The sequence below is a fragment of the Lutra lutra genome, chromosome 1, assembly GCF_902655055.1.
Source record: "Lutra lutra chromosome 1, mLutLut1.2, whole genome shotgun sequence".
Lineage (NCBI taxonomy): Eukaryota > Metazoa > Chordata > Mammalia > Carnivora > Mustelidae > Lutra > Lutra lutra.
Window position 1 is genome coordinate 215,763,080 of NC_062278.1, and position 26,288 is coordinate 215,789,367.

The following is a 26,288-nucleotide window of genomic DNA, read 5'->3' on the forward strand; positions in this document are numbered from 1 at the left end:
AACACCCAAGTCTTATTGGCAGAAAGACCCGCCAGTCAACAGTGCCGGCCAATGACGTTAGGGATCGATTCATCGACTCTGGTTTGTCCCTTGACACTACCTAGTTCCCTAAGAATTCCCCATTGGTTTATATAAATATCACTCCATTCCTCCAGCCAACAAAGCCAAAGAGGACGGGCTTTGACCTCCGAATCCTGACTTTGATCGAGAACTTCTCTGTCAATCAAAGAATCAAAGAATCTCCTGTGATTGTTGTTAGTCTGTTAGAGAGTCTTCTGGAGTAAAGAATAAGGCGCACCATACTCGCCGAAGGGCGACACCTCGTGGTCGGACCCGGTAGTGATAGTCGCTTCTGAGTTTCCGGCCACTGGAGAAAACTACAAGTCCCAGAATGCATCTCGGCCCTAGGTTGCAAACCAGCATTTCGCGCCGGGTTTCAAAGCGCTTTGAAGGGCAGTGCTGTTAGTAGTTCCTGGGGGGGAGGCGGTTTAGCGCTGCATCGTTGGCTTTCATTTTCATTCCTGTAAAGTCCCACCTCCCCGCTTTTGCAAATGCTGTGCCCTTTCCTAGGATTACCTTCCGCTCACGCCCCGACTTGATTCCGCTACCGCCTGTAACGTCGTTCCCCTGCCTCTTCAACTTGAGCGTTTCGTGACCTTTTCGAGTACCCAATGAAACTCAACGGATCCTCTCCCCAAGTAAAGATATTATTTTGCAGTCGGTGTTGGGGGTTCTGGGAACTAGGAATCTTGACCTCATGGGAAAAAAAGCCAGGGATAGGTGGAAGTATTTTATAAAGTGATCTGATTCCCCTGGGCATAAATTGGCCAGAGAGAAGCCCAATAAGGAGTCAGATGCAACGGAGGTAGGGAAGGGGGCTGATGAGGCAGTAACAGGGGAATGGCAGTGTCCAATGGTATATGCCTGCTCCAAGACCTAAAACCCGGGTCCCAGAGAGATGGGCAAAAAGTCAACCGACAAGGCTTCGCACTGCAGCCTTGACCGCAGTGACGGAAGCCTGGAAAACACCCTACATCCCCTTCGCTGAGCTCGTTAAATAAATACTGTGCAACAGCTGTAAGACAGGAAGTCTTCATGTTCTGACGTGTAAACAATTTGAAATATACTCAGAGGGAAAAAAGGTACAGAACTGCACACAAAGGGCGTCCACATTCTTGAAAAATATATATACATGGACAATCTCTGGGAGAATACACAAACCGATCAAATAGTTTCATTTTTATGCTATTAGAATACTGGATCCTACACATTGTACACAGGATTACTTTTCCAATATAAAAACCCATATCTTCTCTTCTAAGAGCAGCAGCTCTATAATTGGCCACGTCTAGGTTAGATCATGTGCCTATTTTTTTGCTCACTTCATTCCTCTGAACCTGTCTCCTTATCTGTAACACAGGGACTGCAGCTACAAATGTATTACAAAGTTGCAAGAATTAAACACACATGGCAACTACTTAGAACAGTACTAGGGGGGGTACCTGGGTGGGTCAGTGGGTTAAGCCTCTCCCTTCTACTCAGGTCATGGTCTCAGAGTCCTGGGATCGAGCCCCACATTGGGCTCTCTGCTCAGCAGGGAGCCTGCAGCCTGCTTCCCCCCTCTCTGTGTGCCTCTCTGCCTACTTGTGATCTCTCTGTCAAATAAATAAATAAAACCTTTAAAAAAAAAAAAAAAAGAACAGTGTGAGCATCTGCTAGATCACACCTACTGTCACCATCACTGTGTTTACTGACAGCAAAATTAAGCCATGCGTTAAGAGTCAAGGCTCAGAGCAGGAGCTCTGGAGCTGGGGGGGGGGGCGGATGGGGAGGATGGACACTACCTTTCAGTGGTGACCTTGGACAAGCTACTTCCCTCTCTGCCTGTTTCCTCACCTGTGGAAAGTTGGGGAACAAGTACCCACCCTCAGGCTGGCTGGGGGGCCTGAGCCACGGGAAAAAGGATGCAGCTCCCGTGCTGGGGTATGTCCTACATGCCAAGCTGCGCCAGGTGGTTTCCAGAGAACTGCTGCTGCCAAGGTCACTTATTATCAATGGGGGGAGCAGGGGTGGGGGGGCGTGGAACTGGACACAACACGGGAATGACACATTGGCCACGGGGACACTCAGAAGAAGAGGACCAAGACAGGCCACCTTCCCAAGAAGGCACAGATAACACTCTAAATTAGAATAATAATAAAAAAAAAAATCCTTCAGTACCTCCCAGCCCCTCCCCTCTCCCCCCTCCCTTCTGCCCCCCAAACCAGATCAACTCAGAGTGATCCCCACCGAGGCCAGGGCTTCAGTGGCCCAGGTGGGACAGAGGGTGGGGTCCCCATACATGGTGCCCATGAAGTCCCGGACGAAGTCAGGGAAGCGCTTCTCCACGATGCTGGCCCTCACGGCGCTCATCAGCTGCAGCTGTGAGGGGTGAGGGAGAATGTCCGCCAAGGTATCAGCCAGGGGGCCCCAGAACCCTCCCCAGTCCCGCCCCCAGGGCCTGGCCCACCCCAGCACCTGGTAGGCAATATTGTGGATGGTGAGGTGATGCAGGGCGGCCGTGTTGTCGCTGTGCAGCAGAGCGTGCAGGAAGGCCCGGCTGTGCCTGGGGACAGGAGGCTGGGGCTCAGCCCCTCGGAGTCCTGCTGCTATCCACACCCTTCCCCAGCCCCCAGGCCCAGCTTCCCCTACTTCTGGCAGGTGGGACAGGCACAGTTGTTGTCTATGGGCCGGAAGTCCTTCTCATACTGCTTCTTCTTCAGCTGCAGGTTCCCGGTGGGCACCAAAGCTGAGCCAAAGCGCTGGAGGAGGGGTGGACGAGGGCAAAGGGGAGGGTGTCAACCAGGTCTTCATCCGCACCGTTCCCCCCACCCTGCCCCCACCCCGTCTGCCCCCTGCCCAGGGCCTCACCGCCGTCCGCGTGGGGAAGACGCAGTCGAACATGTCACATCCAAGAGCCACGCAGACCACCAGATCGGTGGCATAGCTGAGAGGACGGCCGTGGCAGGAGGGAGCAGAGAACCTCATGCCCTGCTCACACACTCAGGTCTCCCCCCACCCCGCAGACACCCCAACTCCCTGGACACTGGGCCATCTTCCCCCCAAACCGCCCCCAGAGGAAAGCCGTGTCCTCCTTCGGTCCCCTCCCAGGCAGGGCCGTGTCCTTCCACCAACAGGAACCTGCTCGCTCCCCACAGGTAGGGCCGCTTCCCCTCCCTCCACATACCCGACCCCCATCAGGTAGCGCGGCTTGTCCTTAGGCAGCCTTGAGGTGCTCAGCGCCACCATCCTCCAGAACTGGCCCTTGCTCTCGCCCCCGCTCAGGCCCCCGATGGCGAAGCCCGGCACGTCCCTCTTGGTCATCTCTGGGGGTACAGGGCAAGGTGAGGGGCCACCAGGCAAAAGAAAATACACCGCCTCCTCAGCAGCCCTGGGGCAGACCCTGCCCAGCCAGACATCCACAGTCCCTCGGGAAGAAAGGGGAGTAGTGTCTGTCTGTCTGTCTAAAGGCTCCTGGTGCTCTCAGCTCCCATTTATTGGGTGCCTGCCGCATGTGAGGCCCCTCCCCTCCTGTAATCCTCAGGACAGGCCCACGGCCTCTGCTCCCTTCACTGCCACCGAAGACAACACCAGGTATGTTGCGAAACTGAGCAGTTCCCAGATTCTAGAACCTAGAACATCCCATGTGCTGGATAATAGTCCGTCCTCAACCTCTGTCGTTTCGGCGGCAAAACATGTCGAGACTCCCACCAACTGGGGTAAATAACCCCACAGGTCTGGGCTGGCCACCAAAGGAGTTAGGTGCAAATTTCCGAGCATTCTGCATTTTAAAAGTGGGCCACTAGGCCCCCGAAAGGCAGCTCTGCGCCGTTGTTGGGGTGTTCAGGTCTCGACGCTGGCCCAAGGCCGCATATGCCAGAGGCTGGATGTGAACCTGGGTCCAGCCTCCGAGCCCAGCCCTGTCTGGGGCCCCAGTTGCCGAGTTCCACCACGGGAGGCCACGGCATCAACAAAATGGACCCGGTCCAAGGGTCAGTTTTCGAAGCTGGAACGAGCAGCCGAATCCATGGGGTGGGGGGACAAGTTGTTCAAATGTGGCCTCCCAGCCCCTCCCCGCGGACCCTGATCCAGTCGTGGGGAGAAGCCAGACGGCACTGGTACAGAAGAGCTTGGAGCATTTTGAGAAGCATCAGCGTGGCCGCAAACTGAATCTGCTAGGGCAAGACCAGCGTGGTTTGTTGCTGTTTTTTTAAAATGAGCGAACAGAGAATGCCAGGAAATGTTCCACATGTTAAGGCTAATGTTTCCTGAAGTCTTGGTTTCTGCTTTCATCTATGTCCACACATACTGAGCTATGACAGGAAATGTGTCTCTGCCTAGGGGGTCTCTGGAATGGGAGCTGGGCACAGCTTGAGAAGAAAAGGAATTACAGCAAGGATGTTCTGCACAACGGTACACATGGATGCCAGGCAGAGGCCCAAGACTTTGGACAGACTTTCCTGTTTATCCTCTCACTTCGACCCATGACATTGGGAACATGTGCCCATTTTACAGAGGAAAAAAGGGAGCCTCAGAGAGGCCAAGCCAGTAACCCAAAGGTGCACAGCCAAGAAGCAAGAGATCAGAGGTCTGGATCCCGCCAGCCAAACTCTAGGACTCACAGTCTTGCCTATGACGCTTCATTGCCTTTGAATCCCCATTTCTATCTCCCTTTTGTCTCCATGGCCACGGCCTTTGTGTAGGCCTGTCACTCTTCCCCTGGGCAAATACTCCAGCCTCTTTAGGGGCTTTCTGCCTCCTATCCTACAGGGATATTTTCCATGATGCCTCTTGGTCGCTGTCACTCTCCCACTCAACAGCCCTCCATGGCTCCCCAGTACCTCAGTGAGGTATCCCAGGGCCTCCCATGTCAGCACAAAGCCCTGGGCCCCACCCCTCACTCCTGACCCTGGGGAGGAACCAGCACCTACACCAGTTAATGCTGTGGGTTCTACAGCCCAAGAATTGGGTCTAAACCCCAGCTCTGCAATGTCCAAGCTGCGTGGCTTGGGGCAAGTGACTGGACAGCCCTGTGCTTCAGGTTCCTCTTCTGTAACCTCGGGAACCTGGGAGTTCCCACCTTATAGGATGGTTATGAAAACTCTGGATCAATCTGTGACCGGCCCACGGCATAGCATCCAGTGAACACCCCCCAACCACCAGCTGTTGGAATGACTATCATTCGACAAACATTCTAGTCCGTTCTGCCCCCGGGCCTTTGCTTCAGCTTTTCCTTCCACCCCTCAATAACCACCGTGCGCACCATCACATGCCAGGCCCATGGGAGGCCCTCAGTGATGGACAAGCCCTGGATGGACCAGCGCATGGGTCTACCTTCGAGGCAGGTGGTCCGGAGATCCGCATCTAGCCCACCCTGGATGATGGCAAAGAGGTTTTGCTTGTCTGGTCGCTGATGGGCTGCGATGCACCGGTCCAGCCAACGGATGGACCTGTGAGAGGGCCCAAGTCATGAGCTGTAGGGGAAGCGGACAAGGCTACAGGACTAGGATCTGCTTCCTGACACACACACACCTGTACATAGCCTCCTCCACGCGTGGCCCCGTCACAGTGCTGCTGACCACATCATCTAGTTGCATGATGATGTCTGAGCCTGGGGGGGTGAGACAGAAGCACCATCACTGGGAAAGCCTTCACTTCCTGCTGGGGATAAGCTGGACCTTCAAAGTGCCTCCCTGGGTCTTACTGGCTTCCACACAGCCCCCCAGTCTGTTCATACAACAACCAGAAGGAGGTTTTGAAAATACCCATCGGGGGGCACCTGGGTGGCTCAGTGGGTTAAAGCCGCTGCCTTCGGCTCAGGTCATGATCCCAGGGTCATGGGATCGAGCCCCACATCGGGCTCTCTGCTTAGCGGGGAGCCTGCTTCCCTTCCTTTCTCTCTGCCTGCCTCTCTGCCTACTTGTGATCTGTCTGTCAAATAAATAAATAAAATCTTTAAAAAAAAAAAAAAAAAGAAAATACCCATCGGATCTCGCCTCACCCCAGCTGAAACCGTGCCGGAGCACGGGGAATGAAATCCCACTCCGGCAGAATTAACCTTCAAGAGCAAAATGTTGTGTATACAACGCAAACCGCCCCGGTGTGGCAGGCAACGGGACTACGGGAGCCCAGGTGCCCATTAACAGCTGTCTGGTTCAGTAAGTCAGGGTCCAACCCTTAACACAATGTTCCTTTCCCACAATTCCAAAATCTAGAAACTTCCCAAAACCAAAGACTTTATCTCATGCCTATGGCATATCTAATTTGACATCAAAACCCAAGATAGTCATTATCTTTAATAAAATCCGATTTAGCAGGTGACTTATTCAGTCTCAAAAAGGAAAAAAAAATCTGACATATACTACAACGTCATGGCCATTAGGCTCAGTGAACTAAGCCAGACACAAAAAATGACAAATACTGTATGATTCCATTTGTATGAGGTCCCTAGAGAAGTCTAGGGACAGGAAGTAGATGGCGGCAGCCAGAGGCTGAAGGAGGGGGATGGAGAGTTAGTGTTTAATGGGAATGGGGTTTCAGCTTCGCAGCATGAAGAGTTCTGGAGAAGGATGGTGGTGAACGGTTGCACAACAGTGTAAATGTGCTTAGTGCCACTAAATCAGACACTTAAAACACGGTTAGAGTCAGGGTAGCTGGCTGACTCAGTCAGTAGAGCTTACCACTCTTGGTCTTACAGTCATGAGTTCAAACCCCACATGGGGCATGCAGCCTACTTAAATAAATTTTAGAAATAAAATTTATTTTAAAGATTTTATTTATTTATTTGACAGAGACCACAAGTAGGCAGAGAGGCAGGCAGAGAGAGAAGAGGAAGCAGGCTCCCTGCTGAGCAGAGAACCCAATGCGGGGCTCAATCCCAGGACTCTGGGATCATGACCTGAGCCGAAAGCAGAGGTTTTAACCCACTGAGCCACCCAGGCGCCCCTAGAAATAAATTTTTAAAAGGGTTATAGTGCTAGCTTTTTTTTTTTTTTTAAAGATTTTATTTATTTACTTGACAGAGAGATAGAGAGCACAAGTAGGCAGAATGGCAGGCAGAAGGAGAGGGAGAAGCAGGATCTCTGCGGAGCAGGGAGCCCAATGAGGGACTTGATCCCAGGACTCTGGGATCCTGACCTGAGCTGAAGGCAGCTTCTTAACCGACTGAGCCACCCAGGCGCCCTGATAGCTTTATTTTTTAATGGTAAATTTTATGTTACGTGTATTTTGCCACAATTTATTTTTTTTAATTTTTTAAATTTTTTAAAAGAATTTATTTATGCAACGTAGAGAAAGAGAACACAAACGGGGGAGCAGCAGGTAGAGGGAGAAGCAGGCTCCCCACTGAGCTAGGAGCCCGGCATGGGGCTCGATCCCAGGACCCTGGGATCACGACCTGAGCCAAAGGCAGACACGAAACCAACGGAGCCACCCAGGCACCCCACCATCTTTTTTTTTTTTTTTTTGAAGATTTTATTTATTTATTTGACAGACAGAGATCACAAGTAGGCAGAGAGAGAGAGAGGAGGAGGCAGGCTTCCTGCTGAGCAGAGAGCACGATGCGGGGCTTGATCCCAGGACCCTGGGATCATGACCTGAGCTGAAGGCAGAGGCTTTAACCCACTGAGCCACCCAGGCGCCCCCGCCACCATCTTTTTTTAATGGAAAGAGGGAAGTTTAACAGGGTGCTGCCCAGACCTACCAGGACACTGTGTATGTTGCATTATCCTTCTAAAATACTACAATTCTGAATGAACCTGAAGAATTTCAGATGAGGGGCTGTGGATTTATACATGTTAGAAAAGCTCAGGGAAACACTGCCAAGATGCATCATTCCAGGAAAAAAGCACGGTGCACCGCACAAACCAAAGATGGGGCAATTTGAGAATCAATATGGATCGATTCAACTGAAGAAATTGAGACACATCAAATACATCTAAACCCATGGTTAAATAAACAAATGAGCAAACAAACCAACCAACTCACAATTACATGGTGATCCTAAAAACACTAAAGATTCATCATCCCTGGGGCGCCTGGGTGGCTCAGTGGGTTAAAGCCTCTGCCTTCAGCTCAGGTCATGATCCCAGGGTCCTGGAATCGAGCCCCGCATCGGGCTCTCTGCTCCGCGGGGAGTCTGCTTCCTCCTCTCTCTGCCTGCCTCTCTGCCTACTTGTGATCTCTGTCAAATAAATAAACAAAATCTTTTTTTTTTTTTAAAGATTTTATTTATTTATTTGACAGAGAGAAATCACAAGTAGGCAGAGAGGCAGACAGAGAGAGAGGAGGAAGCAGGCTCCCCGCCGAGCAGAAAGCCCGATGCGGGGCTCGAACCCAGGACCTGGGATCATGACCTGAGCCGAAGGCAGCGGCTTAACCCACTGAGCCACCCAGGTGCCCCAATAAACAAAATCTTTAAAAAAAAAAAAAAATTGTGGGGCGCCTGGGTGGCTCAGTGGGTTGGGCCGCTGCCTTCGGCTCAGGTCATGATCCCAGGTCCTGGGTTCGAGCCCCGCATCGGGCTTTCTGCTCGGCGGGGAGCCTGCTTCCTCCTCTCTCTCTGCCTGCCTCTCTGCTTACTTGTGATTTCTCTCTGTCAAATAAATAAATAAAATCTTTAAAAAAAAAAAAAATTCATTCATCCCTGCTAGGAGATGCTAAGTAATCAAGCCATGAGAACCAGTAAATAAGGAAAAGAATGAATCCCACTTTTCCTATATAAATTGAACTACTTCATCTCCCAGGAGTAAGTGAGGGACGTTTCTCTTTACAGAAATAACCTGGTTGGGGCGCCTGGGTGGCTCAGTGGGTTAAGCCTCTGCCTTCAGCTCAGGTCATGGTCTCAGGGTCCTGGGATAGAGCCCCACATCCGGCTCTCTGCTCAGCAGGGGGCCTGCTTCCTCCTCCCCCTCTGCCTGCCTCTCTGCCTACTTGTGATCTCTCTCTCTCTCTGTCAAATAAATAAAATTAAAAAAAAAAAATAACCTGGGTGATAGATGAAGAAAGAACATGACCACTTTGGAACTTCTCATGGCACGAGAGTCCCAGGCAAAGAGCACGATGGCTCACGGGGAGATCCCAGCAGAGGTCTGGCGCTCCCTGATGGAAATACACACGCTGCAAAGCCCTCTCGCTACAGGAAACCAGAACCTGATTTGCGCAAACCCCGAGATCTGACTACCAACTACAGTAAATCCAGAAGGCAGAAGAAGACTGTTACATGCACCGTGGGGATGCGATCAGCAAAATTCAGACCCTGGGACACCCTATGGGGGAAAGGAACTCATCTCTTGAAGGAGCAAATTTATGAATAAATGAACGAACAAATGAATGAATGATGAATGAATGAATGAATGAATGACGACTGAATGGATGGATGAATGAATGAATGAATGAATAGGCACCCAGTGGTGAGACGGGGAGCCCCACCTCCAACCCCACTCTGCCTCCTCCCTCAGCAGGGCTCCACTTGGGATGCTCTCTCTGCCTCTCCTCCTGGCCCTCCCCTCCTCGGTCCCAAATAAATAAATAAGGTCTTTTCAAAAAGGAAGAGGACAGGAAGGAGGTACAGCTAGAAACTACATAATGTGCACTATATACAATATATACCACAGAGAAATGTTCATTGTCTTTATCAAGGGATGAAGGATATTGATATAAACAGGAAGGACAGAAGGCTTCCCCCATCACCCCCTTGTTGCTCTCATTATTTCTCATTATTAATCGTTGCCCCGCAATTTCCATTTAAGAGAAAGAACAGCTTTAGATATGATAAAACTCCTACAGACCAGGCACTGTGTTAAGCGATGAACAAACATTACGTCATTACTTCTGTGAACTATCCTCACTTGAGTTGGCTCCTCTGAAGCTCAGGCAGGGGGAGTGACTTACCCAAAACCGAGCATCCCCTAAGCACCCCGCCGGCCTCACCTCCACCCTCTAGAGGCAAGGCAAGAGCAGGTGCCCCAGGATTCGCTCACCTAAAGCGTTCTGGATCTCCACGGACTTCTCCGGGCTCAGAAGGGTCTCGTCGCCATCGTAAGGGGAACGGAAGCGGACGCCCTCCTCCGTCACCTCGGAAAGGGACACCAGAGACACCATCTGGAAGCCGCCGCTGTCCTGAGGGAAATCCCACCGCAGGGCTGTCAGGGGGGTGGCGCCCTGGGATCCCAGGCGCCCTGGGATCCCGGCCCCGACTCCACCTCACCGTCAGTAGATTGTGGGGCCAGTTCATGAAACCGTGGAGACCGTGGGCTTTCTGGATCAGCTCGGGGCCCTGGGTCAGGAGAAGAAAGGAACAGGTTAGTGGGGGGCGCTACCCTGAGGGCTCATGTTGGAGGACAGGCCTGGCCACCTACGGTCCCCGCCGCTCCCTCCTGCCCGTGCCTCGGAAGTGCCCGTACTCCCCACTACCTGCCATCTCCCCATCAAGGCAGAACCGACCCACCGGCCTCAGACCCAGATGATAGGTGTTGCCCAGGCAGATGCGGCATCCCAGAGCGTCCAGCTGCTCGGCCGTGATGCCCTTCATAGTGGCCTGTGTGCCCACTGGCATGAACACGGGAGTGGCTACCGGCCCGTGGGGCAGCCGTAGCTCCCCTGCCCGGGCCCTGGATCGGCTGCACTCCGCCACCAGCCGCATGATTCGCGGGGCCGACTCCAGAGACGTCGGGCTGACTGCTGCCGCCATTTTAGCTAAGGGAACCACGTGTCCACTGCAACACCCTGGGCGGAGCCATGTTGATTAAAGTCACGTGAGGCGGGCCCCGGGCGGTCTCTTTGGAAGCGAGTGAGGGAACCATGGCAACGGACGCCAGTATGCTCGTCCCCGCGGAGCTGCTAGTTAGTTCCCACCGGCTGTGTCTGGTTTGTCCCACTGACAAATAAATATTGTTATGGATTCGAATCCTACCCAGGTCACTTCTCTGCTCTACAATCAAAGCCTCTCTCCAAGCGTTAATTTTCTCCTTAAAAAACGGAGCGAATAATAGTGTTTTGGTACGCTGTGAAAGGGGCGCCTGGCTGGCTCGGTCGGTAGAGCATACCACTCTTGACCTGGGGGATTTAGGTTCAAGCCCCACACTGGGTGTAGAGATTACTTAAAATCCTTTCACAAGTCAATAAAAATAAACTTTGTAAAGATTGAGAAGCATGGATGTATAGAGATCTTTATTAAGCTGCCTTGCACAAGCTTTTGTCTATCTTGCCCATTGATTTGTCCCAAGAACTTAGAACAGCTCTTAGCACACAGGACGTGCTCCATATACATTGGTTTATACAATGAGAGCAAGAATCCCAGATTTATAGAACAGACTCGAGACTCAGAACCTAGCCACATTTATACGTTCATTTATTTATACGTTCATTATACTAGTGCCAGCCTTCGTGCCGCACAAGGATGAGAGAGGCTGGGTCATGGATTTATTGAGTACTGTGTTCTACTAATACTAACAAAATATTATGTATTAGATTATTATTGTTGAAAATGGAGCTGATATCTGTCCCAGCCAGCAGAGGGCAGCATTGCCCCAGAATATTTCCGCTCAGTGGCTCACTGGCCTAAATTGTGTGGATCTGAGCAAGACTCTGACCTTCAAAGAGCCTTGAGCTAATGACGGTGGCTTTTCTGAGCGGTGGACAGTCTTCGCTGAGGCCAAGGCCTGAAAACGCCCAACCATGAGGGCCACCCCAGGGCCTTTGCACTAGCTATTGCCTTTACCTGCAATACTCTTCCTTTCTGATTTTCCCATGGCTGGCTCGTATTTTATCAGTTGCTCCTGACTTCTCTAATCTTAATAACGCTCCACCCCTATCACTCTGTATCATATTGCTTGTAACTCCTATTGTGCTTATAAAACCTCTATACATCGATAGTGCTCAAATTTGTATTTTCAGTGTAGTCCTCTCTCATTGAACTTCCATCTCCTCTTTACAGATGCCTCCTTGACATCTCCACTGGGTGTGTGTCCGCACTCAAACTCCAGATGTCTAAAACAAAGCTCCTGATTGTCCCCCCAAGCTAGCCTATGTCCTTCCATCTTCCTCTTCTCAGTAATAGCAGCTCAATCCTTCCAGGAACTCAGACCAGAAATTTGTGGGTGGTCCTTGAGCTCTCATTCTGACCCAGCCACCAGCATCCCTTACCTGGATTATTACAGTAAATGGCTCACTGGTCTTGTGGCTTCTGTTCTTTACTCCCTATACAATACACCTGACGATATTTTAAAGGACATGCTTTCAGCATTTCACCATTATGTATGATATCTACTGTAAGTTTTTGGAAGATGCACCATATCAAGTAAAGAAAGGACACTTGAGGGTCGCCTGGGTGGTTCAGTGGGTTAAGCGGCTGCCTTCCGCTCAGGTCATGATCCCAGGGTCCTGGGATCGAGTCCTACATCAGGCTCCTTGTTCAGTGGGGAGCCTGCTTCTCTGTCTGCCTCTGCCTGCCTCTCTGCCTACTTGTGTTCTCCCTCCCCCCCCACTCTCTGACAAATAAATAAATAAAATCCTTAAAAAAAAAAAAAAGAAAGGACACTTGAGGGCACCGGGATGGCTCAGATGGTTAAGCATCTGCTTTCGGCTCGGCCCTGATTCCAGGGTCCTGGGATCAAACCCCACATCAGGCTCTCTGCTGAGCAGGAAGCCTGCTTCTCCCTCTCCCTCTGCCTGCCCCTCCCCCTCCTTGTGCTCTCGCTCTCTCTCTCTCTCTCCCCTGCTGTCAAATTTTTTACTAGTTCATTAACAGATTTTTGTTGTAAATAAATATTTACTGTATGCTTTTTCAGTATCTGAAATATCCATATTATTTGGCTCATTTAATTTAAAATGTCCAATGACATAAATTTATTTATTTATTTTTTTTTAAAGATTTTATTTATTTATTTGACAGAGAGATCACAAGTAGGCAGAGAGGCAGGCAGAGAGGCAGGCAGAGAGAGAGGAGGAAGCAGGCTCCCTGCCAAGCAGAGAGCCTGATGCGGGGCTCGATCCCAGGACTCTGAGATCATGACCTGAGCCGAAGGCAGTGGCTTAACCCACTGAGCCACCCAGGCGCCCCTATTTTATTTATTAACACATTTATTTCATTCCTGTATAAGCCCACCTTGGTCATGGTATCTTTTTTTTTTTTTTTAAGATTTTATTTATTCATTTGACAGAGATCACAAGTAGGCAGAGAGGCAGGCAGAGAGAGAGGAGGAAGCAGGCAGGCTCTGCTGAGCAGAGAGCCTGATGCGGGGCTTGATCCCAGGACCCTGAGATCATGACCTGAGCCGAAGGCAGAGGCTTTAACCCACTGAGCCACCCAGGCACCCAGATCATGGTATCTTTTTATATACTATGGCATTTGACATTAATTTTAATTAATATTTTAGTAAACCTTTTGCATCCCATCTGTTATAAATTATATTAGTCCCTACTCTTCCTGTCTTGTACTGTCTTTGCCTGAGTTTGGTGTTTAAATACCTATTTGCTAGAAAAAATTCTGCGAGATTGGAATTACCTCTTTCTGGAATATTTTATTGGCCTTGCTTGTATATCCATCTAGTTATATTGTTTTCGCAGAAGAAATATCTGTAGCTACTGATTTAAGGGATTTTGTTTTGTTTTGTTGTTTAATTTTTAAGATACACTCTATGGCCAACATGGGGCTCCAACTGGGGACCCCAAGAGTGATCAAGAGTCACCTGTTCTGGGGCCCCTGGGTGGCTCAGTGGGTTAAGCCGCTGCCTTCGGCTCGGGTCATGATCTCAGGGTCCTGGGATCGAGCCCCGCATCGGGCTCTCTGCTCAGCAGGGAGCCTGCTTCCTCCTCTCTCTCTGCCTGCCTCTCTGCCTGCTTGTGATCTCTCTCTGTCAAATAAATAAATAAAATCTTTAAAAAAAAAAAAAAAGAGTCACCTGTTCTACGGACTGAGCCAGCCTGGCGACCCACCCTGGATCTTGAAAGACAGTCTCAGGGCACCTGGGTGGCCCATTCAGGTAAGCGGCAGCCTCTTGATCTCAGCTCAGGTCTTGATCTCAGGGTGGTGAGTGCCAGCCCGGTGTTGGCTCCACGCCCAGCCTTGAGACTACTTAAAAATCATCATCATCACATGGGGTGCCTGGGTGGCTCAATGAATTAAGCGTCTGCCTTCTCCTGGGGTCACGATCTCAGGGTCCTTGCATCGAGCCCCACATGGGGCTCTCTGCTCAGCAGGGCGCCTGCTTCCCCTCTCTCTCTGCCTGCTGCTCTGCCTACTTGTGACCTCTCTCTCTGTGTCAAATAAATTAATAAAATCTTTTTGAAAAAGAAGAAGAAGTAGGTAGGGTCTTGGGTGGCGGCGGGAACGTGGGGAGCCGGGCCAGCCAGGCCAGCGCGTTCTCCACTTCTGCGAGATCGTCCGCGGTGGGGTCTCCACGAGCAGAACCAGCGGATTGTCGCGGCTACCGGGCTGCGGGGCGGTTCTCACGGAGCCCGTGGCGGCCCCGAGCTAGGCGCAGTTCGGGAAGAAGTTGCAAGGGTGAGTGTGACGCAGGCTCATCCACGTGCGGGACCTGGCCTGGCTGCGCCTGCCCAGCAGACCTGGTGGTGACTGAAGTGACCCAGCCATCGCAGGGTGTAGGGTATGAATTGGGCGGGGCTTAGCGAATAAGCGAATCCTGTGCCGATTCCATCCGCGGTCGTGATCCCGGGAGCGGCAGACGGCTCGAGGTTCCAGGTGTCGGACTATGAAGGGGGACAGGTGGAGGTCACACTGGATGGCTACTTAGAAGTTGACCCTCCCTAACAGGTGACTGCCTCCCTGACCCAACCGCTTTACCTACCCCCACTTCCTTCTGTTTCTTTAATCCCAGACTGTGCTTTAGGGCCCCTTCTTGTCCCTTAGCCCCGGTGACAAATTAACAGGTATGCTTAAAATTCTAGGGAAGAGGGCGACTGGGTGACTCCGTCTGTTAAGCGTATGCCTCCCGCTAGGGTCATGATCCCGGGGTCCCGGGATCAAGTCTGGAGCCCCGCATCAAGGTCACTGCTCAGGGGGGAGCCTCCTCCTTCCTCCGCCTGCGGTTCCCTCTGCTTGTGCTCTTTCTCTCTCCCTCTGACAAATAAATAAATAAAATCTTAAATAAAATAAAATAAAATTCTTGGGGGAATAAAAGAACTAGGATCTCAATCAAAATGCTATTTCTTGCGATCTTTCTTTCTGGTTTCTTCCTTTTTTACATTTTTAAGATTTTATTCATTCATTTTACAGAGAGAGAGAGATCACAAGTAGGCAGAGAGGCAGGCAGAGAGACAGGGGGAAGCAGGATCCCCACTGAGCAGAGAGCCCGGTGCGGGGTTCGATCCTAGGACCCCGGGCCCATGACCTGAGCAGAAGGCAGAGGCTTTAACCCACTGAGCCACCCAAGCACCCCAGTTTCTTTCTTTCTTTTTTTTTTTAAGTCATTCTTTTTTGTCATTTTGCAATTTTATATAATGTGTCTCGGTGTGGATTTCTTTTAATTTATCCTATTTGAGATTCCTTCAAATTCTTGGATCTGGTGATCAGAGCCTTTCCATTATTTTGGAAATGCTCAGTTGTTCTTTAAAGAGCTGCTCTTGCCTCAAAGAGCCTCAACACAGGGGGGCTGAGAGCAGGACAAGAAATGCTGAGGTGTGGGACACCTGGGTGGCTCAGTTGGTTAAGTGGCTGCCTTCGGCTCAGGTCATGATCCCAGCGTCCTGGGATCGAGTCCCACATCGGGCTCCTTGCTCAGCGGGGAGCCTGCTTCTCCCTCTGCCTCTGCCTACCACTCTGTCTGCCTGTGCTCATGCTCTCTCTCTCTCTCTAACAAATAAATAAAATAAAAAATCTTAAAAAAAAAAAAAAAGAAATGCTGAGGTGTTACCCATCCTGAGAAGATAACCCCCATCTAGGGGCTAAGGGTGAACCAACCTTATTCGCCTGGGTGCGCCAGTCTGACCTGGAGTTTCCATCTCGCTAAACTGGTAGAAGAAAGGGAGGCAAAAATACAAATACCAGAAACACTCACTATTCTAACTGAACCGTCTCATAGATTTTCTTGAATGGTTCCTTCCTCACTTACTGTATGCCCTTGGGACCACTTGAGAAATGTTCAATGGTTCTTATTTTAACACTTTTCAGCAGTTTCACTGGGGAGGGGGTCTGTGAAGATCCTCATGCTAGCATGCGGGAAAATTCCCTTTTAATATTTTTTGATGTTTCTGTTTCCCATTCAAATATCAAATACATTTGAGGGGTGCCTGGCTGGTGCAGGCAGTAGAGCATGCAACTCTTGATCTCCGAGTTGTGAGTTCAAGTCCCACGTTGGGTGTAGAGATTACAATTCTTAAATACATTTGAAATATACACATACATCAAATCATTATGTTGTACACTTAAAACTAATACAGGGGTGCTTGGCTGGCTCTGTTGGTAGAGCACAAAGCTTTTTTTTTTTTTTTTTTAAGATCTTTAAAATTTATTTCAGAGAAAGAGAGGCACAGAGCCTGAGCGGGAGGGCGAGGGGGAGAGGGAATGGTAATCTCAAGCAGATTCTTTGCTGAGTGCAGAGCCCAAGTGGACCTGGATTCCATGGTCCTGAGATCAGGACCGGAGGCAAACCAACTGTGCTCTCCAGGAGCCCCGGTGTGCAACTCTTGATCTCAGGGTCATGAATTCGAGCCCCACATTGACATAGATTTTACTTTAAACAAATAAACAAATAACCAAGCAAATAAAACCAACACAATATTATATGTCAATTATATCTCAATAAAACTGGGGGGAATCGCTTAGGAAATATGAAAAAGGTTAAAATGATAAAATTTATATTTTAAATATTTTTCCACAGTAAAGTTTGTTTCATAGTAAAAAATTATTTAAAGAAATGAAAGTAGGTATACATACACACAAAAATACAACAAATACAATGAAAAATTTGAAAACAGGAGTGGAATAAGCTTTACTGAGGTTTCAATTTTCATTAAATAAGCTTATTTAAGGCTTTAAAATAGATAACATATGGGGCACCTGGCTGTCTCAGTTGCAAGAGCATATAACTCTTCATCTCAGGGTCATGGGTTCGAGCCTCACACTGGGTGCACAAATTACTTTAAAAATAATTAATATCTAAAATAGATAATAGAGGGGCACCTGGGTGGCTCAGTGGGTTAAGCCGCTGCCTTGGGCTCAGGTCATGATCTCAGGGTCCTGGGATCGAGTCCCGCATTGGGCTCTCTGCTCGGCAGGGAGCCTGCTTCCCTCTCTCTCTCTCTCTGCCTGCCTCTCTGTCTACTTGTGATCTCTCTCTGTCAAATAAATAAATAAAATCTTAAAAAAAAATAAAATAGATAATAGGGGTGCCTTGGTGGCCCAGTGGTTAAGCGTTTGCCTTTGGCTCAAGTCATGATCCAAGGGTCCTGAGCCCCATGCTCAGCAGGGAGCCTGCTTCTTCTTCTCCCACTCCCCGTGCTTGTGTTCCCTCTCTCACTGTCTCTTTCTGCCAAATAAATAAGAATCTTAAAAAAAAATAAAATAGAAACATATAACCACTTTTTTTTTAAATGGGGATGAAATGTATGCTGTGAATTATCTTTCCCACTCATGTCCCCATCAAAACAGTTCTCATCCCTTAATATTAAATAATGGTTAGTATTCATTCTTGTCTATACTCACATTCGTCAGCATATGTTAGCAAATATGTATTTTCTTCCTGTTGCTGCTGTTGTTTTTGACTGATTCATTTAGATATACTATGGGCTTTTTTCATCGTCTACAAAGCTTTAATACTTCAATACTTTTTACAAATGGAGCCTTTGAACTGCCATTTTCCACTCGTCATAGATCATTCTCTCCTGGAATTGCCTCAACAACATTCCAAACATTATGATTTACTCCAAATGTAAGTTTCATAATAGTTATTTGATAATTTGATAGCAAAGCAGGAACAGCAGGAAGCCTGCTTCAACACCTACAATTGTGGTATAAGAAAACTTCCTTGTGTCAGACTCTTAACTAACTGTGCCACCCAGGAACCCTGGTGTCCAGCTCTTGAACTCAGGGTCCTGAGTTTGAGGCCTACTTGAGTGTAGAGATTATTTTTATTTTTATTTTTTAATATTTCATCTATTTTTTTGTCAGAGAGAGAGAGAGAGAGAGAGCACAAGCAGTGGGAGCAGCAGAGGAGAAGCGGGCTCCCTGCTGAGCAGGGAGCTCGAAGCGGGGGCTTGATCCCAGGACCCCAGGATCATGACCTGAGCAGAAGACAGACGCTAAACGACTGAGCCACCCAGGTGCCCCGAGACTACTTTGAATAAATAAACAAACAAATAAGGAATGTTTTTCAACTCTTCCATTTATCAGGGGAGGCTGTGTGGCTCAGTTGGTTTAAGCAGCTGCCTTCTGCTCAGGTCATGATCTCAGGGTCCTAGTATCAAGTCCCTCATTGGGGGCCTTGCTCAGCAAGGAGCCTACTTCTCCCTCTGCCTCTGCCTCTTTCTCTCTCTCTCTCCATCTCTCATGAATAAATAAAATCTTTTAAAAAAAAATTCACCTCTTCCATTTTCAGAACTCTTCAATTCTGTCAATCAGGTGTGTGTGAAACAGTGTCTAAACAGGGTTTAGTTTGCATTTCTGTGATTCTTACTGAGGTTGGACATGTCTTCAGATGTTGGAGCCATTTAGTGTGAACTTAATCTGGTAGCAGCATTCAACATGGGTGAGCTGCTGAGTATTTCCTTTTTAAAATTTAGTGCTTTGAATGTATATGATGTCATATATATATATAATAGATATTCTTTTTAAAAAAGTTTTTACTTATTCATGTGAGAGAGAGAGTGTAAGAGAGAGCAGGAGCAGCAGGAGGGGTAGAGGGAGAAGCGGGCTCCCCGCTGAGCGGGAGCCCAAGGTGGGACTCTATCCTGGGATCCCGGGATCATGACCCGAGCTGAAGGCAGATGCTTAACCAACTGAGCCACTCAGGCACCCAAAACAGACCACATCTCAGGTGGTAATGAGTGCTAGGGAATAAAGAGGGCAGGAGAGGAAAGATTTGGGAAGTGACTATTATTAAGTCGTCTCTACACCCAATGTGGGGGCTTGAACTCACGACCTCAAGATCAAAAGTCGTATGCTCTACCAGCTGAACCACCCAGGTGTCCCTGGGAGGTGACTATTTTAAGTAGGCTGGTCAGGACCAGAATCACCAAGAAGGTGACATGAGAGTTAAGACCTGAAGCAGATCTGGGAGGAGCCGTAATAAGATCTGAGAGAGGGGCGCCTGGCTGGCTCAGTTGGTGGAGCACGTGACTCTTGATCTCTGGATTGTGAGTTCGAACCCCACGTTGGGTATAATTACTTCAAAACAAAATCTTATAAAAATAAAAGAAAAGAAAAGCTCTCGGAGAGAGCATTTCAGGCAATGGGAACAGTGAGAGCAAAGGTCCTGAGGTGGGAATGTGGATTGTTTGCAGTGCAGCGGGGAGGTCGGTGTGGCTGCAGGGAGTGAGGGAAGGAAGGGAAGATGAGGGAGAGAAGGTCAGACCATGAGGCTCTGCAAGGAGGGCCTCCGGTTCTCAAAGAGGACTTAGGCTTCCCTCTGAGCCAGATGGGAGGGTGGGGTTCCTTACCAGAGCGTGAAGTGAAGCAAGCTCTATCACCAAGAGGTAAACTGGAGTGTGGAGGCGGGGTGCAGTGAGATTCACTGACATCTGCTTTAGGGGTTTGAGCGCTGCTCAGCAGGGAGGCCTGGGGGCGCCAGAAGGCCACCACTATTCGAGAAGCGCGGGGAGCGCGGCTTCAGAACGCTGGACAGCGCCGCGCGCGTTGCCGGGAGACCAGGGACGCGGCGGCTCTGGGGGCGGAGCCTTGGGCTTGCGTCTTTACCCAAGCCGTTGGCTGTGAGCGCCAGGCGGGAGACACTTATGGGGGCAGGACAGAGGGCGGAGCCTACAACAACGCCCAATTGGAGTTCGCTGACGGCACAGGGGCGCGGCGTCTCGTGGCAGGGACTGCTGGGAGTGGCGCCCGTAGAACACTTCCGTTCCATTTGGGGTCTGGTGATTGGGCATAACGGGGGAGGGCGGCCGACCTAAAGGCGAATAGAACGTGGCTGGGTAAGGGAGATGTTGTCAGAGGCGGGGCCTAAAGCCGGCCTCTGGGCATCTCGCGTGGAGGTCCTCGCACAGGTTCGAGGCGTGGCTGGAGGGTCTTCCCACTAGATCGCCCAACCTCCCCTTCCCTGGGAACGCCACAGTCGTCCAGGAACTAGGTAGTTGGCTTTAAGAGGCTGGTACTGAGGTCTCAGGACCCAGAAGAGCAGAAGTCGGGTTTCTGGGCAGGGAATGGGAATCCAGAACCTCTGAAAGAAGAGCTGGGGATTCCGAATACCCCTAACGTTGAGATAAGAGTACTTGGAGGCCGGAGTTGGCGGTTGTCCCAGGAGGCTGGAGTGTGTGTGCTCTCCGGTTTATCCAGCCAGGGATGAAGGCTATCATTCCGTGATATTCTCACTCTCACAGCCCAGTACCAAGTAGGCTGAACTTAGCTGTCAGCTTCTTGGGAAACGCTGGGAAGGGCATGGGCCCAGGACTTGTGAAAATGACTTCCATGGCGTTTTAGGCTTTTCTGCTGGTCTCCCAACCACAGAACAGAGTGCCTGCAAATAGGGGCCCTCTACTTCTTGTGGCCTGAGGCAATGCAGTTTCCTCTCTGAGCCTGTCTGCCCCATCTGGGGCATGCAGGTGTCACCCCTCTCAGATCTGGGAGCAGTTTCCTCACTTAGCCCAATGGCCTAAATCACCTGAACCTCAGGTTCAGATGCTCCACGACTTGAGTCTCTTTGGTGATCAGCTGGCCTGCCTCCTCACCTCTTCCCAAACACCTATTCTCTGCCCAACAGCCAAAATAACTGTTCGGAGGCACGACTGAGCCTGGGTTCTCCAGAGCTCAGAATCTTTCCGTGGCTCCCCACTGCCCTCAGGATAAACGTTAGAACGCCACTCCTCGGCTGCCAAGGCCCCTGTAGTGGCTGCCCCCACGGACACCAGTCACACTCCTCAGCCTGCAACCGGAATGGCCCACCCGACTTCAGCCGTCTGAAGTCACTTCCCAACACACAGCTGAGCTTCCCCGTGCACCCTTTGACCTGGGCTCACCCTCCCTAACACACCTTCTGGTTCCAATTTGACTGTCCTGTCTTTTTTGAAACACAGAAAGCCTTCCCTGACACTCCCTGCACAAGCTGGGCCAGGGCCCTCTTGGAACCTGGAAGCTCCATGAGTGCAGGACCCAGGTCCATACTCCCAGCACCCCGTACAGGACTAATACATACACGCCACCCAATAAATACATGTGGAGTGAATGAAACAATGAACACATGAAGTTTCCATTTATTCTGGGATGGGTTAGAATGAGCATCCAGGCCAAGAAGGCTCGCTGGTGTGTGGCCCATAACCGTGTCCAGAAGTCTCAGGATGGGTTTGCAAAGGGCACAGATCGCGTGGGACTCACACCTGCAGACTGAATCCTGAGGCTGAGCCCAGCGGCAAAAGGCCAGGCCAGGACCAAGTCAGTGCTCCGGGGTGGGACAGGCCTTATTGACTACCCAAGAATGGTCAGTGGTCAGAGGGACATTTCCCTGCTGGAGTGGAAGCAACTGGGTGTCGACTTCCAGGTCAGACCGGACCCCAGCCCACAGGAACACCACCAGTACCCTAGTGATTCTGCTCAATGCAGAAAAGGTGGAAATACTGAATCTGTGTCCCATTACTGCTGAGGGGCCCCCTTTGGTCCCTAGATCTCAACCACCCCACACCTCCCCCACGGGATCAGCTGAAATTCCCTGCAAGGCCCTGCCCCTCTGATGTCATCTCAGCCCCGCCCCCCGACGTGTCCAGGTGTTCCCTCAGGCATGAGGCCTTTCTCCCTCCCTGTCTCCAAAGGCTCCTGGGCCCTCTGGGGTAATGTCCAGTCCTGGGTCACTGACCCTCGTGGTCTACCCACCAAGTTAAGTACGCTACCCGGATCAGCTTGCTGAGTAAGCCTGTGGGCCAGTGGCTCTTCCTGCTGAGGCTCCTGGCGATCTCTGCTCACGACTGAAAGACGCAGGACACCCTCCTCTCGCAGCACGCAGGCTGAGGCATCTCTCTGTTGCCTGCCGTGTCCCTGGCCCAGGCGGCCCTGGAGAAGAACCTCAGTGAGAACCTCCTCCAGGATGGCTTCCTGTGTGTAGAGGGCCACAGGTCCAGAAAGGCCTCGGTCAGCTCGGAAGGAGTGCCACGCTGGCACCCAGGCCTCGTCCATGCTCAGTGTTGGCCACACTTTCCCGAACCCAGCTTCCGGGGACGGCAGGTCTTGCGGGCTGTGATAGTGTTGCTGGCCAGCTGCATCCCAGTGCCATTAGCACCAACGAGGTTCCCAGTGAGGGTGCCAAGGGGTGTGTGAGCTTGTGAGCTGTCACCTTCGGACAGGTTCCTGCTGTGCTGACCACATGATCCTGGCAGTGGCTGACAACCTCCCAGGGCTGTGCTGGCAGCGCCGGGTAAAGCCTTCACCCAACTCTTTAGTGGGCTGGTGTCCCCTAAAAATGTACATCCACGTCCTAACTGCCGTTACCCGTGACCGTGAAGGATCTCAGGATGTGCTCACCCTGGGTTAGGGTGGGGCTGAAATCCAGCAACCCGTGTCCTTCTAAGAGAGGAGATCTGAGACACGGAGGCTCACAGGGAGGTCCTGTGAGGGGGACGGGGCCTGGAGTAAGGCTGTCAGGAGCAGAGGAACGCCCAAAGTCACCAGAAGCTGGCAGAAATACGAGAAGATCCTACTTCTCCCATACTGCTGTTCTTGGAAATGAACGTCGCTCACATCAACACAACCTGGCCTGCCTTGGGGAGTGCTCAGGCCAGGCCCAGGGACCAAGACACGCATCCATCTGAGACAAGCCACCCAGGGATCTGCTCTTTTTCACAAGAGGAACATGGCACCAAGTCACAGCTCCCTGAGGCCTCCACCAGATGGCCTGGGAGTTTTTTCCATGGCCTTGAGATTCCTGCCCTTGTGAAGGGCCAGTGTTCAGAAACTTCAGGATGGCGGTGAGAGATGCGTGTGGAGAACACAAGCCCACAGTTTGAAGGCATTTGGGAGGTGGGGCAGCGGGGCCTCCCCCTCCATGGGTTTCTGGGTGGTACAGGCACCAACCACAGCCCATTATCTCATTTCAAAACAAGGTCCTACTGATCGCAAGAAGCTCTTTGTCCCAGCCCCCTGGAAGTGTCTAGAAGAGACGATGGGTCACAGATGTTGTCACATCTCATCAAAGTCTGGGTGGGGACCACCTCTCAGGTCTGCCTCGTCTCCACTAGTGCACACACACACTCAAGGGATGCCAGCTTGCGGCAGGCCGACCCGGATGCTCGCGCTGCGGACCACAACTTGGGCGGGCATCACATCATCCCTCCCTCTCCTCGAGCTGGACCACCCCGGGTCCTCCTCTGCTCCAGCAAAGGCAAAATTCTTCCCGTGTTTTCTTTTGTCTAGCGCAGAACACCTTTCTCTCACCTCTCCAAAGCAGAGCTTCATCCTTTGAAGGAACACTGGATTTTCTGACTCAGCTGAAGAGTTCTGAGGCAAAAAAACTTTGATCTTCTTCCAAAGCATATGGCTAACCAAGCACAAGAAGCCGAGGGACTCCTCAGGGTTCAGAATTCAAATGACCCTGGTCTGAGAGATGGCAGAGAGACGGCAAGAAGGATCCCTGCAGAAGTGCAGCCCCAGGGCTCAGCCAAGAGGCTCTCCTGAGAAAGAGCTGAAGCCCGGGCCAAGGCAGTCAGGGCCCCCTCCCCCTGGGACAGGGCCAGAGCCGGAAAGCGCCGCTCTCACCGCAGGTTCCTCCACCTCCTCGTAGCGGACACTTCCGTATAGAACGGTCAGTAGCATCCTTGGTCTCTGCCCATTGGGTGACTATGTCCCCTATACAAGGCAAAACTGCCTGGGATTGAGAAGCACCGCTCCAGGGAAACCTGCTAGAATGGGGCTGGGCCGCGACAAAGAGCCCCAACCACTCAGGCGCACTCTGAGCCTCTGGGCGGGGGCGGCACCAGGGAGGAAGGCGCCGCTGTCCGAGACACAGAACCACGCCATCCTGATGTAGAAGGTTCTATGGCTGGGTTCCCCAGATCCTGGGTGCTTTAGCCAAATTCAATAGGCCTTTTTCAGTCAGGTTACACATACCAAACCTTGGACATTTCATTCCATGGTGATTTGAAACTGCACTTAAAACGACACCAGAATTCACGGAGCAGAAAAGCAAGCATGCGGAATTGTGTGATCAAATCCCCGAACACCAGCGTGGGCCGCTCATAAGCCACTCTGCACACCACCAGGAGCCCCCTGGGACACCAGGAATACGAAGTCCCATGTAACCGGCTCGCTGGCCCCAGCCAACCTTGGACTACAGGCATCTAGAGGCCTGGAGCTGGACCTTTTGGTGACAGGGGACTCCCCTGCTACCCCCGCCCTGCCTTCCCGTGCTGGGAACAGTGGAGGAACCTGCCCTTCACACTGCTGGTGGGTCAGACACCCAGGCCTACGACAGGCACAGAGTTTCTTTTTCTTTATTTGTCTACATTCAGCTTAATTCAGATGTATTGTCTGAACGATCCAGACATACAAAAACCCCCACTCTTTCCCACTGGTTTTTAAAATAAAATCTTCACTTATAAAACTGAAACACTAAAGCATTAAAATACAGAAAGCTCGTTTAACTCACTTCACAAAAGCATTAACAGATGATGTATCCCTTCCGTAGCTATTTAAAGACAAACTGAGTTAACACGAACACCAACCGTAAATAGACAGAGGGATACGGAACTGCAAGAACTCAAAACTCTACTCGGACAAAGTTGTGATGGCAACTAACAAACCACTGAAGACACAGAAGTCCCAAACACGGCTAAATATGGGTCACAGGACGGGCCACGGGGGTGACCAGCTGCACCTCACGACACGGCAACGTGGACAGGTTGGGGCGGAGGGGGCCTGGAGGGGCCAGCTGACATGTTAACTGTGATGCATAAAACTGAATCTTACAACAAGGGTAAGTGCAGAAGGTACAAATCTTCACCCCTCGGGGGGCTTTATCTATACTGGTAGTTCATGCTGTGGTCTGCGTTTCTGCCGTAGCCGCCCTGTGAGGACTGGTAGGAGCTGGGAGGGCCGCTGTAATTCTGGCCGGACCCCGGGGAGTTGTAGTTTGATTGTGACGAGTAGCCTCCTGGGGAAGAGAGGGGTGGGTTAGAGGTGAGGGGCACGGGGCCCGCCCTGTGAGCAGAGCTCAGGACCACAGCCAGCATCCGAGCCGTGTTGTGTCCACATCGTGTCCGTGAGTGAGAACACAGCAGGAAGCAATACGGGCACGGCCTCTCACTCTGTGCCTTTCCTGGGTCATCGGGGCTGGCAGTCACCAACACCCTGTGAGGCGACCACCGGACCTGGTTCGTAAGCAGTGGGGATCTGTCCTGTACAGACCGCGGCAGCAGGAGGAGTCTCTAGGGGCTGCCCAAGCCCAAGGCTGGGCCTGAGGCCCCCAATCCAGAGACCACACAGCAGACTGTCGGGGCCTCAGTGTTGCCAGCATTTTCCCATACAGGACATTTTCCCTAAGACCAGGACAGCATCTGGACATCTGGCTTCTAAAAAGCCAAGAAGGGGGAGGTATGCCTAAACCTGTGTGCCCACGTCTCCCTTCCTGTTCCCCCACACAGAAGGCAGATGGCAGGTGCCACCACAGCCCCGCCTACGCTACCCACCTGCCCACACCAGGCGGCGCCCCTCATCCCCTCATCACCGGACCTCCCCCCTCCGCCCCCGCACTGCACCACCTGCTGATCCAGGCCCACCTTGTTTGCCTTGGTATGAGGAGCCGCCCCCAGAACCGCCGCCGTAGCCCCCGTGTGACCCTGGGTTGTAGGACGACCCGCCTGAGCCGTAGCTGTTCCCGCCGCTCCGGCCTCCACTACCACTGTAGTCTGGGGGAGAGAAGATAATGTGGTTAAGGGGCCTTGGCAAAGGCACAGCTGGGGGGTGGTCCAGGATTCTCGTACTATGGCCCTGGAAGTGGCAGGCCCTAGGTTAAAACCACAGGCCTTTACAAATCTCCCTGTCCCGTCTGCTTCAATCTGGCACACACCAGTTGGACTGAGAACTGCCAAGGGCCAGCTGTTGCCCTGCAAGGCCATCGTGCCTTGGGTCAGCCCGCTCACCAAGC

General features: G+C 51.3%; 2 protein-coding genes across 3 annotated transcripts in view; both read right to left on the reverse strand.

Annotated features, from left to right (window-relative positions):
* Positions 1 to 1,078: 1,078 nt before the first annotated feature.
* On the reverse strand, positions 1,079 to 10,770 carry QTRT1 (queuine tRNA-ribosyltransferase catalytic subunit 1). Its single transcript, XM_047702502.1, has 10 exons — positions 10,487 to 10,770; positions 10,247 to 10,315; positions 10,020 to 10,158; positions 5,572 to 5,650; positions 5,374 to 5,489; positions 3,227 to 3,365; positions 2,911 to 2,986; positions 2,692 to 2,801; positions 2,518 to 2,605; positions 1,079 to 2,421 (listed from the first exon to the last, which is right to left on the reverse strand). Exons 1-10 carry the CDS (start codon positions 10,727 to 10,729, stop codon positions 2,269 to 2,271), a joined length of 1,212 nt encoding a protein of 403 aa, XP_047558458.1. The 5' UTR covers positions 10,730 to 10,770; the 3' UTR covers positions 1,079 to 2,268.
* Positions 10,771 to 24,620: 13,850 nt separating this feature from the next.
* ILF3 (interleukin enhancer binding factor 3) overlaps positions 24,621 to 26,288 on the reverse strand; it is a 28,086-nt gene continuing 26,418 nt past the window's right edge. For both annotated transcript variants that reach the window (XM_047702543.1, XM_047702534.1), the window contains exons 19-20: positions 25,921 to 26,049; positions 24,621 to 25,295 (exon numbers count right to left, since the gene is read on the reverse strand). In XM_047702543.1, the coding sequence (XP_047558499.1) occupies positions 25,159 to 25,295; positions 25,921 to 26,049 (266 nt within the window). In that variant the 3' untranslated portion in view covers positions 24,621 to 25,158. The remainder of the gene's footprint in view (positions 25,296 to 25,920; positions 26,050 to 26,288) is intronic.

What these genes read in the sequence shown, in the direction of transcription:
- QTRT1 (XM_047702502.1), bottom strand. Translation starts at nt 10,729, where the DNA reads ATGGCGGCAGCAGTCAGCCCGACGTCTCTGGAGTCGGCCCCGCGAATC. An exon ending in GGAGATCCAGAACGCTTTAG is followed by an intron (nt 5,651 to 10,019) that starts GTGAGCGAATCC and finishes TCACCCCCCCAG; the next exon opens with GCTCAGACATCATCATGCAA. An exon ending in TCCACAATATTGCCTACCAG is followed by an intron (nt 2,422 to 2,517) that starts GTGCTGGGGTGG and finishes CACCCCTCACAG; the next exon opens with CTGCAGCTGATGAGCGCCGT.